Raw genomic sequence first — 15,247 nt, forward strand, 5'->3', positions numbered from 1 at the left:
TAGTTCACTTAAACATACTGTCAGTACATCGCAGATAGTTTTTGGCTAATAAATGTAAACTTTTATTGTAGAATTCTTTGTATAGTGGGAGTTTTGGTAGCTGATAGGTGTATAAGATTTTTTAGATTCTGAATATTTCTGTGGTAAAATAAACATTTTCATGCTAAAAATTTATATATTAAATAAATGAAAATACTGTTCCTGTACTGCACTGTATAACACAGTAATTAAAGTACAGTATATGGAAAGAATAAATACATAGTGGTATACAGAAGAATAAACAGAGGATTGCATATATTGCATGGAAAACACAACTCTGGAGGCGGGGCTAGTTTGCCCAGATGATTCCTTACAAGGCACTCTTACTGGCCAATAGAAGAGACACGATCAATCAGAGTAGCTGTTCAGTATCCTGGTTACTGATTGGATCGACCACAGCATTCAGCTTTGTTCAATTCAATGTTATGCGTACAAATGCGACATCACTCCACATCTTTATTTGTATTGTGTGATGTTATTTTGCATTTGTATTTAAAAATATGAATTTATTACAAGCCTTATGATGTCGCCCAAATTCTGGTAGGAAACCCAATCACCAGAGGAAGATGTTTACTATAGAAGAGAACATGAGAATTCATGACATGCTTCAGGAAGGGAGAAGGTATGCAGATGGGTGTTGCCATAAAGGAATTGATGAATCAACTTTCTGCTATATCAAGAAGGTCAAAATATATAATGGTGAAAAAAAATGTGACTTTTAACAAGCAAATAAGGCCATCATAGGGATAGGGTCTGCATTAGCCCTTTGAATCATTGATGGGTTATCAGCACCATTCATGAGTAGGCCAGGCAGCTGTACGGCAAGTTTACAGATGATGGTGACAATGACACCAAAAGAACAGAATTTAAGGCCAGGAAGGGCTGGTTTGATAAATTACAAAGGAGGTTCTACCTCATATGTGTGTGACCCTACATGGAGAAGCAGCCTCAGCTGACAAACCCACCACTGAGGAGGTCCTGAATGAGAAAATGCAGCACTAAGAACTGCCCATCACTAAGTTCTTCATCCCCAAAAGAGCAGGACTTTACAAGACCTTGGACTCCAACATGGAAAATAGCCCAATGAGAGAAGGAAATAAGGAAATGAATAAAAAATACTGTATATGAAAAATAAAGAACATAAAACATAAAATATTTCAAGATCAGTAACAATGTTAAAATAATTTGTCCTAAATAAACTATGAATTGAGACGTCTGTCAACCTGTTTCACATAAAAGCATTTACTGAAAGTTTGAACTTTGTAGTCCAAGCGATTCATCTGCAAGATTAGTAAGATTATTCCACAATCTTATCACCAGTTTGAATATGTTTAAGAGCATAGAAAAGGTTTATAACTGATAGATTAGGAAGATCATTCCAAAATCTGATCACCAGTTTAAACATGTTTAAGAGTGTAGAAAAGGTTTATAAGAGTGTTGGGAGAATTTACAGTATGAAAATGTGAAAATATGAATGCAAAGGATGGTCAGCATCATGAAAAATCTTGTGCAACGTGCACAGTTGTCTGAGATTAATTTCTAGGTCTTTAAATATGTAATAATAGAATGAATATATAGGAATTTTAAAGGTAGTGATAATTGATGATTATAGAAACCTCATGTTACAAGTAACTTTGAATTCTACCAAATAAGGGTACGAACCTACAAATTTGAATTTCGTTACTAGTATTGCATCAGTTTGCAAGCAAAAATTTGGCCCTTATGTGCCTTTTTTTATGGACAACTACTAATGAGACTAGCATGAAGTCATACTATATATCAATTTGGTGAGATGGCAGGACAGGATTAGAAATGAAACCATAAGAGAGATTACTCGAGTGCCATATGTGGATGAGATCATGATGAGGGGTAGATGGAGATAGTTTGGGCATGCTCTTTGCATTGCCCAAGAGAGGTTAGTTCACCAAATATTCAGCTGAGCTTCACAAGGCACTAGAAGAGTTGGAATCCCCAGGCCTACATGACTAAGGACTATGAAATACAAAGTAGGAGAGGATGAATGGAGAAGTATTGATGTAAAAGCTCAAGATAGAGATGACTGGGGAAATTTAACTGAGCCCCCTTAAGCCTTTCATTTAAAAAGAGATTTCTTAGTCTGGTAAGAGCTGTTCAGCACTTTCTAGACAAACTATGGCAGAGACATTAAATGAAGTCTATAAAGAGATAGAAACACCAGGAGAGAAGAAAATATTACGAATTGTTAAGGCCCGAGATGCTGCATCTAAAGACCTGACACAGATAAAGCAAATAAAAGATAGTAATGGTATAGTTCTAGCAGAAAAGAATGAAATTAAAAGAAGGTGGGGAAACTTATTTTAAAGGACTATTGAATAGGGAGAACCCAAGAACAGTATTTGAGGATGGACTCCCAAATGAGTCAGTTACCATAGGAGTGACAAGAAGAGAAGTAGAGCAAGCAGTAAAGAAGATGAAAAGTAGTAAAGCTGCAGGACTGGATAATATACCAGTAGAGGTATGGAAGAGTCTTGGAGAGGAAGGCATAGATATCTTGTGGGACCTAACGTAGAAGATCTTCAATCAGGAAAAGATGCCAGAGGAATGGAGAAGAAGCCTAATCATTCCCGTCTATAAGGGGAAAGGAGACATCCAGGAATGTGGCAACTACAGCGGCATAAAGCTGATAAGCCATACTATGAAAATATGGGAGAAGATCATTGAGAAGAGACTCAGAGATGAAAATACAATTGGTGAGGAACAATTTGGATTCAGGCCTAGAAGAGGGACTGTAGAAGCAATATTTGCTTTGAGGCAGACGATAGAAAAACATCGGTAGAAACAGAAAGGATTACATATGGTCTTTATTGACATGGAGAAGGCATATGATTGAGTACCAAGTCAGGAGCTGTGGAGATGTATGAGAGAAAAGGGAGTCCCTGAGAAATATGTAAGAATCACCCAAGATATGTATGAAAGGGCAGAAGCAAATGTTAAGAGTAGTATAGGCCTAACAGAAAGTTTCCCAGTAAATGTGGGACTACATCAGGGGTCTGCATTGAGCCCTTACCTATTTGATCTGGTCATGGATGTAGTAACACAAGGTATTAGAGATCAGTCTCCTTGGTGTATGCTTTTTGCTGATGATGTTATACTGTGTAGCACTAGGCGAGGAGTAGTAGAAGAGAAACTGGAGGAGTGGAGAAGAGAAATGGAAAATAGGGGATTGAAGATCAGCAGGAAAAGACAGAGTATTTGAGATTGAAAAAAGGGGAGATTGGGGAAGTTAGTTTACAAGGAGAGAGATTGAAAAGAGTTGAAAATTTCAGGTATTTAGGATCAACAGTTGCAGGGGATGGTGATCTGGGGGCAGAAATAAACCACAGAATACAAGCAGGATGAAAGAATTGGAAAAAAGTGCGTGGAGTGCTATGCGACATGAAAATAGGGGTTAAGTTGAACGGTAAAGTACACAGGACAGTTGTGAGACCGGCAATGACATATGGAGCGGAGACTTGGGCAATGAGGAAGACAGAAGAGAAGAAGATGGATGTGGCAGAGATGAGAATGTTGAGATGGATGTGTGAGGTGACAAGAAGAGGTAAGATACGGAATGAGGTAATTAGGGGTACCACAGGAGTTCTAAAACTATCAGATAAGATCCAAGTAAGTAGGCTGAGGTGGTATGGTCATGTTATGAGAAGAGATGAACAGTATATTGGGAGGAGAGTGATGGAAATGGAGGTACAGGGAACGAGAAGGAGGGGGAGACCAATGCGAAGGTGGGTGGACTGTATCAAGGATGACTTTCGATCAAAGGGATTAACCGGTGATGAGGTGTGGGACAGAGGTAGATGGAGAAAGCTGACCCAAAACATCGACCCCACATAGAAGTGGGAAAAGATGTAGACAAAGAAGAAGAAGAATAAGGTGTTACTCTATGGACATGAGTCATGGTATGACAATGAAACAATCTTCAATAAATTAGTAGATTTGAGAACAAAGCCCTTAAAAGGATATTGGGAGGTAAATGGCAGGACAGGATTAGAAATGAAACTATAAGAGAGATTACTCGAGTGCCATATGTGGATGAGATCATGATGAGGGGTAGATGGAGATAGTTTGGGCATGCTCTTTGCATTACTCAATAGAGGTTAGTTCACCAAATATTCAGCTGAGCTTCACAAGGCACTAGAAGAGTTGGAATCCCCAGGCCTTATGACTAAGGACTATGAAGCGCAAAGTAGGAGATGATGAATGGAGAAGTATTGATGTTAAAAGCCCAAGATAGAGATGACTGGGGAAATCTAACCGAGGCCCCTTAAGCCTTTCATCTAAAAAGAGTTTTCTTAGTCTGTTAAGAGCTGTTCAGTACTTTCTAGACAAACTATGGCCATTAATTTATGTGGGACTAAAATTTCAAATCGTCCTGTCCAAAAAATGTAATGTCATTTCTAATTAAAAGTCTGGTCATAGTATCTTGGCAAAGAATTTGATCCAAATCTTTTAAAGCCTTGAAGGGCTTGCTACCCTAACACCACAGGATTTATAATGCTTGCTTGCCAGAATGCATGAAATATCACACGAGGTTGGGCTGAAGATAAACAGAAGAAAGACAGATGATGAGAACAGAGTATGCAATGGAAGATGAAATATCATTGGAAGGAGAAGGGATTAATGAGGTAGAATCATTCAAGTATTTAGGAACTATGATCTCCAATACAGGGTCTTTAGAATTAGAGTTTAGTGAAAGATTGAAAAAAGCAAATCAGACAATGACTAGGTTAAGTAAAATTTGGAAATCAAATCGCCGGAAATCACATACTGTATAAGTAACAGACTATATACCAATTTAGGGAGATCGGTGTTACTCTATGGACATGAGTCATGGTATGACAATAAAACTAATCTTGAATAGATTTAGTAGATTTGAGAATAAAGCCCTCAGAGGGACATACATACATATACCAAAGGCACTTCCCCTAATTTTGGGGGGTAGCCGAGGGACATAGGGAGGTAAATGGCTGGACAAGATTAGAAATGAAACTATAAGAGAGATTACTCGAGTGCCATATGTGGATGAGATCATGATGAGGGGTAGATGTAGATGGTTTGGGCATGCTCTTTGCATTCCCCAAGAGAGGTTAGTTCACCAAATATTCAGCTGGGCTTCACAAGGCACTAGAAGAGTTGGATTCCCCAGGCCTACATGGCTAAGGACTATGAAGCTCAAAGTAGATGATGAATGGAGAAGTATTGATGTAAAAGCTCAAGATAGAGATGACTGACAAAATCTAACCGAGGCCTTTTGCGTCAATAGGCATAGGAGGAGGAGATGATGATGATGGTTACAAAGGTTAAGGTTCAATATATTAAGAGTACACCTACATACCCTAATTTTTGCATAAATCTTTTTTTGGAAAGTTTTAAGATGCATCTCAATGGCATACCATGTCAATGTTTCTTGAACATTATCTTGAATAATCCTGGTGTCATATCAAGATTGTTGGGTTTAGATCCTATTGTGGCTGCTGGTGATGTCGTTTTTACCTTTTGGAAGTTCAGTTAATTTATTAATTTCTTATATTCAACATTTTTCAAATATATTTAGAAAAAACAATACATACTGTAGTTCCATATAACAAGAATGGTTTGTTACATTTATTCTAGAAAAGTTGAGTATATGATTTTTATTTTATACAATTTTAATTCTGTGATTTACCTATCTTTTTCCTTCACTTTCCATCAGAGTGTAGGAATCAGCAATATAAAAATGGGGGGGGAGGGGGTTCATAAGAATAAACAGAAATTTAATGATAAAACTTATTTCTATACGGAACTCACCTGATGTTCATATACATGCCCACCCTCCTCTCCACTGACTTTTGATTAGAGAGCAGGGAATTGTTTGACTTTAAAACTGAAATAACAAAAGGCCGGACGCTTCGCTTTATACCATTGACCACAAGTGTGTGACATAGCTTTACTTGATGCAGGTTAATTTAAAGGAATGAAAATTGGAATTTTTTGTTTAAATTTTACGTGTAAATGGCAATAAACTGAGCCTCTGGAAAAGAAGCCATATGAACATTGTATGAGTATAGAAGTAAAATTTGTTACTTAAAATTCATTTTCAATTTTTCCTATCTCTTTGTGTCCCTTCTCTCTTGACCCTAGCAATGGCCTTCAACAGTTGATTTCCAACTATTCTAGGTACAGTACTGTACTTAATTTTCTAGGAAACTAGGTGAACAAAGGCATTCTAGATTTAAGAACACCATTTATTCCCACCTCGTTCTGTCTGAATTGAACAAGTTTCTTAAGTTTGCCAGCTGATAGCAGTACAGACAATGTCACAAGGAAAGAGAAATTGATGTTATCGTAATCTTTGTGTTTTAACTCTTTGCAGTCCATTAACTGCATGAAAACAAGTGTTAAACTACTATATAGGGGTGTTATGCCTAAAAAGAAGAAACAAAGTGAATTTGGTTTTGTCCATTTTTTAGTTAGCTGAACTACTATGGTGCTAACTCTCTGAAGAAATTTTTATTTCCATTTATGCAAAACATTTTCCAATGCTTAGTTAAAGCTATTTTTAGATAGTACTGTGTACTATTTATTTTTCGTTTTGATAATTAATGCTTTGTCTAAAATTGTGGTAGTCTACCAAATCGGCATTTCATATATTTATTTTCAAGTGCTGCACTGAAATACTATACAAGTTGTCACATGGCTAGGAAGTTAATCTTAGTTGTTTATTATTTTTCCTAGCTTTCAGTATTTTATTTTTACTTTTAATATAGTAAGCCATTTGGAGGAAGAGGAGGAAAGTCATGGTAGTACACTTACATAAAAAATGAAACAGAATAAACTTTGGTTTTGCATAATGGAATTACATGTATATATTTTCATGTAAATAACAGCAATTTTTTTAACCGTATTGATTTTTGTGAACAAATAAGTAGAATGTATGTATAAAATTGGGCAAAAAGATTTGGAATTTTCAATTCAAGAACAAAAAATGTCCATCATGAGTATGGATCTTCTGATGTATATACCGATCCCTATAGATACACTGTTGGCCTTTAGTTGTCTCACTCTGTGTTGTTACCATAATAGTTTATTATTTGCTTCCTTATTACAGTAGTCTGACTGTGTACATTTTCTGTTTCTGTCACTGGATAACAACTAGAAAATTATTTCCCCTTTAAAAAAAGAAAATTCAGATGATCACATCTTTCCCTCTTATTAAATGCAAAGTGGATCAAAGATGTTTATGGGTTGGAAAGCTAAAAATGGACATGCTGTCACTTGAAGGCTAGCTCTTTCCTGTTGGAATAACACTAGTTTTTATAGTAAATAGCCTCTTGGTCAGTCCACAAAATGCTTTACTAAATTTTTAGAAAGGCAATGGCTTGCATTCTGCAACACAACCTCAAAAACTATTTTATCAATGTTAGATATTGCTTTCTGGAGAGCTGTGATGTTGTTTTTGATGCCGTAAAAGGCTAACATGAAAGTTTGAGTGAAATTCTTAAATTCATAGATTAGTATATGTAGGTTTTATGGAGTTAATTTTTAATCACTTTAGTATCATATGCAATTTTATTTCTTTTCAGTTACCAGCTGCTGATCCTTTCCTTGAGAACATTAGTAGGAGTGACTTAGGTGAGTATTAAGAGCCTCATTACAAATTTCTTTCATCTTAGTTTTAAAGAAAGGAGTTACTATTTGGCTACAATACAGAATTACTGATTGTATTCTATATGTACCAATTTGAGAATCTTTTATGTATAACTTGAATATGGGGTTTGAACTGTTGTATCTCCTTTGTCAGATGACATTATGGCCTATCATGTGTGTGATTATATGACTTATCGTTTTTTTCTCTTCTGCAGAGTATATTTGTTTTTCTGTTTTTATTATTTCTAGTTTATCATTTTTGATAAATTGTTTTTGTGAAGGGTAACTGAGTTTCAAGGTGATAATCAAGAACATTCTTCTTTATAATGGTTGATCATGCTTCTGTATGTTATGGGAAAGTTGTTGACATAGGCTTGGGTGTTTACTGTAAATCAGATGATTATTGAAACTGAATAAAAGTCAGTTTGCCCTTTTCAATCCCATGAAGTTTATACTCCCTTGAGTTTCATATGACTTATGTCCAATAATTTTATGTCATTTTCTTTCTTCAATCATCTATGCATATAAAATTTTTACAAAATAAGTAAAAATACTGTATATTTTAATGGAAAGGAATTTTATTCAACTATAGGATACTGTACAAATATGTTAAATTCTTATCGCTTAAATTTTGTCCTTAAATGAGTTTGTGAAACATGCCATAATAAGGCCTGGGCCTGAAAAATAATTTTTTTTTTCATAAAGGTTGGGATTGAAAGCAGTTATAGGAAATTTTTGCACTGAGCATCAAAACTTTTTAAATGTACTTATGTATTCTTCTTTTATGTATTTTTATAGCTTTATGATTAGCACACAACTTTATCAGTGTTATTTTTGGTAATTGACTTTCTTCCACTCTAGTTACACGGGTATTCTATTATTGATTTGGCTTCCCTAATTTTGGAAAAATAAGTACAATAGTGAGATATGGGATAAAATAAATACAGGCCAAGGAGTAATGTATAGTATATACTATACTTTATTACTCAAAGTTGTTACTTCTATGAACTCTTTCATGTCTTTATTGCTTCTGTACTCCAAGTACAGTATGTATCATATTTAACCTGAGAGAGAGAAATGGACTTAGTCACTTATCTACATTTTCCTTGTCTCTTCTCTTTGAGTTAGCATGAATGATGAATCATTTGATTCTGGTAATACTATGCCCATTGACTTGGTGGAGGAAGACTAGGCTGAGACTTCAAAGTGAATGGGATGAAACTGACATCCAAATCTTTTCTCTCTTCTCTCTCTACCGTATATGTATATATACTGTATATAAATAGATAGATATGATAGTGAATTAGTTACAGGAATTTCAATGTCTCAAACTTGGTATTTTACATCCGTGGAGACTTCTTGTAAAGTGGATTTATTTACCTATAGTGTTTTTATGATCTTTTCCTGTCACAATCTTGAATTCAATTACTGTTATACTATTCACGAAAGAAAGTGAGAGATGTAATATAAATTTAGTTTGAGAGAGAGAGAGAGAGAGAGAGAGAGAGAGAGAGAGAGAGAGAGAGAGAGAGAGAGAGAGAGAGAGAGATTAATATATATTTAGTTTATGAAAGAAATACTTGTTCATTCATTCCTTCTCCGTTTCTCCACCTTACATGTGACACATGCTCCCCTTCAACGATGAGCATTTACTAGAAAATTCATGTTTTTGGTATTTTATGGGATTGAAAATACTGTAGAGAAATGCGTAGATTGAGTCTGCATGTCAAATACTACATAGAATGTTAATAAAGGGACATACTTACAGTAGGTTAATACTAATAGGAGGGCAATGTTAATATGAAATACTGTACATATTGTATACTGTATATCCAAGGTATGAAAATAATCTTATTTTGTAGAGATGATACTGTAGTTGAGAAAATAGGAATGGAAACAAAAAAATTGAAACATGTCGTATGTATCTTGTCTACAGTGATCTGGGTTACAAGTGTTGTCAGTGTTACTGATATTGAGAAAATTTTCCGAAGATTTGTGAAATACAAGTAAATGATGGTGGAACTTGGAAATTCATAACAATAAGGGGAAGTTTTATGAAGAATGAGAAATTTTCAGATTATCATTTGTAGTAAGGAGATAATTTGGATAAATTTTAGGTATTTTGTTATGGAATTCAACCACTCAGCAGCTTTCAATAACTTGTTTAGCTCTTGGGCAGCATTAAAGGTGCATGGCGGAGGGGGAGAGCAACACAGCTATGTCTCACTTTAGAGAATGCTTCCTGTGGCAGAAGATTACTGTATATGATCACATGTAAACATAGAAATACACTATACACTAAAATGGCCCTTACATAATCACAAATAAAGATGAGAATCCCAAGTGTCTTAGTTGGTGGTCGAGTGAGAAGTAATCATACTAAGTTTCAAAGGTGAGGGTGTTGGGGGGAGAGAAATGCCTTGCATAGGGAATGTTGCCATTGGCTAAATAGAATGATATGATTATGCATGGTAACCTGAGGTCACAAATATAGCCTTACACAATAAGGAATAAAGGACAGAATCACAAAGTCTTGGTTGGCTGGCTGAATAAATAAGTAGGAGGGGCTAAAGTCAAGGGGAGGAGCTGATTTTAGTAGAATATCACTTAGATGTGATCTATGACCATGTGCTGTACGCTTTGGTAGGATAAACTACTGGTTTTAACTTCCTTATGGTTTATATTTTTAAATGATGTTTCTGGTGTGTCTTACACCCTTATACCTGGCATGTTTTGACATACAATGTACGTTATCGTGGGGAAGGGGTTAATGCTAATACAGTAGACAAATCTTTAAATGCAGGGTTTGCAAGCTGGGGCTGTGTACTAGAGATACTGATTGTAGGTAGTAAGTGGAAAGTATACTTAAAGTTCTTTCTTTTGCAGATTCTATAGTAGGGGTTATTTCTAATCTTATAAAAGAGTATTGGTTGACCGCAGAGGTAGCGGCAGTAGGGTATTTAGCGTTATGAAGCTTCATCTGTGGTGGATAACGGGGAAGGGTGGGCTGTGGCACCCTAGCAGTACCAGCCAAACTCGGTTGAGTCCCTTGTCAGGCTGGGAGGAACGTAGAGAGGAGAGGTCCCCTTTTTTGTTCATTTGTTTGATGTCGGCTACCGCCCAAAATTGGGGAAAATTCCTTGGTATATGTATGTTTGTGTAAAAGAGATATTTGTAGGTCATCAGGATTTGAATCTTATTTGGGATAATCCGCCTTTGTTTAGATAAAACTATTTCAGATGGGGCTTCTGACATTGTAGCAGCCTTTGTATGTTTTTGTAATTAAGAGGAGGAGTACAGGTATGTTCATTATGGTTGGGGACAATGTGTGATGTGTAGAAACATTAATTGATTTCTCCCCCTATTTTGGTCTTGTATTAGATGTACAGTACAGTAAATATAATTGATAAGGTAATTGTTCAAGTGGGTACCAAGGCACACTGTCTTTTTGTTGCCATACTCAAGTCTCTCTCCCTGGAAGAAGTAGCATTTATTCCTCAAAAAATTTATTCATGAAATTTCTTTTGTAATAGGGATATAACATCAGAATTCCACTCAATTAGATGTTCCTGGCAATTTACAAACAGAACTCATAGACTTCATTGGAGAACATTATGAGGTTCTTTCCTTTTAAATCCTTGTAGGAGAAAAACTTTCTCACTTTAATCAGGTTTGGGAGAGCCTTTATCAGGTCTGTGAGTTTTGGTTCTTGTCAAAGGTTACCCAATTTCTCTTGTCTCCAGTCCTCCCTTAAAGAAGGAACCCGTGGCATGACCTTGTTATCTATCAAATACAGTACAGCAAAGACAGATTATGACACTAGAAATTATAAAGCTTTTAGAAACAGATGTGATTGAAGGGGTGTTAAACCCATTTATGTGTTTTTACAAGTTATTCTTAATCCCTGAAATGTCAGAGGGTTAGAGACCAATTCTAGATGTTTTAAACCGCAACAAATTTGCAGTTCCCACATAAAGTACTTCAACAGCCCTGGAGGTAATAAAGAAGGTACGCTGGATATTTTCAATAGACTTGCAGATTCTTATTTCATTTTTTATTCATCTAAACTTTAACGTTTGTTTTATCAACAGTTCAAAGGTTTACCAATTACAGAATAGTGCCTGTATTTCAATCTCAGGACGGTCCCTCAAGTTTTCACCAGGATAATGACACCCATGTCATAATCTGGTTCATCAAGTGTGGTTGCTCAGGTTACTAGAACAGTTGGGTATCCTGGTCAATTGGAAAGTTTCTCTTCTGATTCCAACTCTGAAGATTCTATATTTGGGAATGATCAATGCTAATTTTTGGGGGGTTGTTTCATTCAGAAAAGAGGAATCAGTTTTTTCCCTCTTTTATCTCACTTAAATTTTGAATAAAATATTCAGTCTAGACATAATCTCTATCCTGGTGGCTAAGAACCATCTGCAACTGCTGAGTTAGTGGGACAATCACATTTAGTTATCCCAGACGGTTTCCTTTGATATAAGGATACCATATCTTTCTTTTTTTCTTAGATGCTTCACAGGAAGGATGGGAAGCATCTTAGACATCTGTCAGGGAAATGGACATTGTAGGAATCAGCTCTTCATATTAATTGCTAGGAACTTCTTGCGAGGCATCTGTCAGGGAAATGGACATCATAGGAATAACTCTTCATATTAATTGCCTGGGACTTCTTGCGATGTTAAAAGCTCTTCAGGATCAGGAACCACTTATAATAGGAAAGGCCATGGTAGTGTTTTCACACAATATGACAGCATTGGCCTATATTTAAACTAAGGGGAGACAAGGTCACAGTCCTTGTATAAGATATCAGGGATTGGTGGATACGACCAAACATAAACATGTTTGCAATATCTCGGAAGAAAAAGTTAAAGGTATTTTTCTCTCACCAGTTCTAGATTTCTTAGCTTAGAAAGTAGATGATCTGTTACAAGACTGGTCGGATCTGGACCTATTTGCCTTTCCACCTTACACTATGATTTGTCACGTGATACTTGAGTTCAGAGTACAGTATATACAAATAGAAGTGTGATGCAGTTTACAGATTTATGGCCTCTATTGTCGGATGGTCTGAGGAGGCTAATCTCCTCAACCTACGCATGAGTTTTGTAATTCAAGGGGTATTAGTTTGTTGAGTGTGGTTTGAAAAGTGTATGGTAGAGTACTAATTAATAGGATAAGGATAAAACAGTGTGCCATCTTAGAAGTACAGGATGGTTTTAGAAGAAGTACAGGATGTATGAATCAGATTTTTACAGTTAGGCAGATATTTGAGAAATATTTAGCAAAAGGCAAGGTGTTCTATGTAGCGTTCATGGATCTGGAGAAAGCGTATGATAGAGTTGATAGGGAAGCGATGTGGAATGTGATGAAGTTATATGGAATTAGTGGAAAGTTGTTGCAAGCAGTGAAGAGTTTCTACATAGGCAGTAAAGCATGTGTTAAGATAGGAAATGAAGTGAGCGAGTCGTTTCCAGTGAAAGTGGGGCTGAAACAGAGATGTGTGATGTCGCCATGGTTGTTCAATTTGTCTGTTGATGGAGTGGTGAGAGAGGTGAATGCTCGAGTGTTTGGTTGAGAATTGAAACTGATAGATGAGAGTGATGATGAGTGGGAGATAAATCAGTTGTTGTTTGTGGATGATACTGTACTGATGGTAGACTCAGAGAGGAAAAGCTTGGTCGATTAGTGACAGAGTTTGGAAGGGTATGTGAGAGAAGGAAGTTGAGAGTTAATGTGGCTAAGAGTAAGGTTATCAGATGCACGAGAAGAGAGGATGTGCTAGGTTCAATGTCCTGTTGATTGGAGAGTTACTTGAGGAAATAGATTAGTTTAAGTACTTGAGGTCTGTTGCTGCACCAAATGGTGGAGTGAAAGCAGATATATGTCAGAGTGTGAATGAAGGATGTAAGTTGTTGGGGGCAGTGAAGGGAGTGGTAAAGAATAGAGGGTTAGGAATGAATGTTAAGAGAGTTCTGTATGAGAAAGTGATTGTACCAACTGAAATGTATGGATTGGAGTTGTGGGGAATGAAAATGATGGAGACAGAAATTGAATGTGTTTGAGATGAAGTGTCCAAGGAGTATGGGTGGTGTATCTTGATTAGATAGGATTAGGAATGAAGTAGTGAGGGTGAGGACGGGTGTAATAAGTGATTTAGCATCTATAGTGGTTATGAATGTAAGGTGGTTTGGCCATATAGAGAGAATGGAAAGTGGCTGTCTGCTGAAGAAGGTGATGAATGCAAGAATTGATGGGAGAAGTACAAGAGGAAGGCCAAGGTTTGGGTGGATGGATGGAGTAAAGAATGCTCTGGGCAATAGGAGGATAGATGTTAGAGAGGCAAGAGCATGCTAGAAATAGGTATGAATGGAGACCAATTGTGGCGCAGTTCCGGTAGGCCCTGCTGCTTCCTCCGGTTGCCTTGGTGACCCCTGAGGTAGCGGCAGTAGACGATTCCGCATATGAAACTTCATTTGTGGTGGATAATGGGGAAGGGTGGGCCATCGCTCCCTAGCAATACCAGCCAAACTTGGCTGAATCCCTCGTCAGGCTGGGAGAAGCGAAGAGAGGAAAAGTCCCCGTTGTTATGTCGGCTACCCCCAAAATTGGAGGAAGTGCCTTGTTAAATACAGACAATATTTAAAAGGTTTGCATTTTGCACCTTTGTAAAATATTTTGGGTAAAGAGATCCAAAAAATAAGAACATTTTTCAATTGGTGTTGGCTACAGCTGCATCTTAAGTGAACTACAAGTACCATTCTGTCTTATAATATAGGCTTTGTAGAATATAATATCCTTTTTGCCTATGTTCAGAGTTAAAAATGATTTAAGGCTAAAGGTTTGCCACAATCTTTTAAAATTCCATCTTTAGAAAACGAAGTTAGTATTACATCAGAAAATCTGTTTCTTTGTCTTGTAAGAGCCGTTGAGTATACAAATATTAGAGGTAATGTTACTTATTTTTTGTGGGGTTAGAAATAAAAAAAATGAGTTCAGCCCAAGAATGTGATCTCCCTTATTTAAAGAGTGGTCACAAGGTTTACAAAGAGTTGGATTCATGATTTTGGAAGTACATCTACATCTCTTGAATTTGGAAGGGGTTTTAGTAGGAGCTCAGTAGCATATCAAGTTGGTATTTGCTAAACATTAAGTATCTTGAAGAATCCTGGTTTGCTTATCAAAATTCAGTTAATGGGTCTTGGTGATGAGGTCTAATAACAATTAGTTTCAGTATAATTAATATTGTATTTGAAATTTTTAATTTAAGTTACAAGATACGGGAGTTATTTAAATAAAGGATTTGAAATTTTTTATTTGAGTTACAAGGTACGGGAGTTATTTAAATACAGGATTCATTAATAAAGTAATATTTAGGGAAAACAATATAGAGATAGAGTTTCAAACTTTATTTTGAGATGGTTAGTTACCATAAATCAGACTGCAAGTGAGTCTAGCATATTAAATAAATTATTTTTTCAAGCTATAAATGACCTACTATCTTCTTCCTTCTCTGATACTTGCTTGATGTTCACATACATTG

The 15,247-nt window shown here is 36.3% G+C and overlaps 1 protein-coding gene across 4 annotated transcripts in view; it reads left to right on the plus strand.

Annotated features, from left to right (window-relative positions):
• Positions 1-15,247, plus strand: part of SNF4Agamma (SNF4/AMP-activated protein kinase gamma subunit) — a 68,866-nt gene that overhangs the window by 33,309 nt on the left and 20,310 nt on the right. For all 4 annotated transcript variants that reach the window (XM_068391963.1, XM_068391956.1, XM_068391940.1 and 1 more), the window contains one exon: positions 7,635-7,683. In XM_068391963.1, the coding sequence (XP_068248064.1) occupies positions 7,635-7,683 (49 nt within the window). The remainder of the gene's footprint in view (positions 1-7,634; positions 7,684-15,247) is intronic.

The sequence above is a fragment of the Palaemon carinicauda genome, chromosome 1 (genome assembly GCF_036898095.1).
Source record: "Palaemon carinicauda isolate YSFRI2023 chromosome 1, ASM3689809v2, whole genome shotgun sequence".
Classification (NCBI taxonomy): domain Eukaryota; kingdom Metazoa; phylum Arthropoda; class Malacostraca; order Decapoda; family Palaemonidae; genus Palaemon; species Palaemon carinicauda.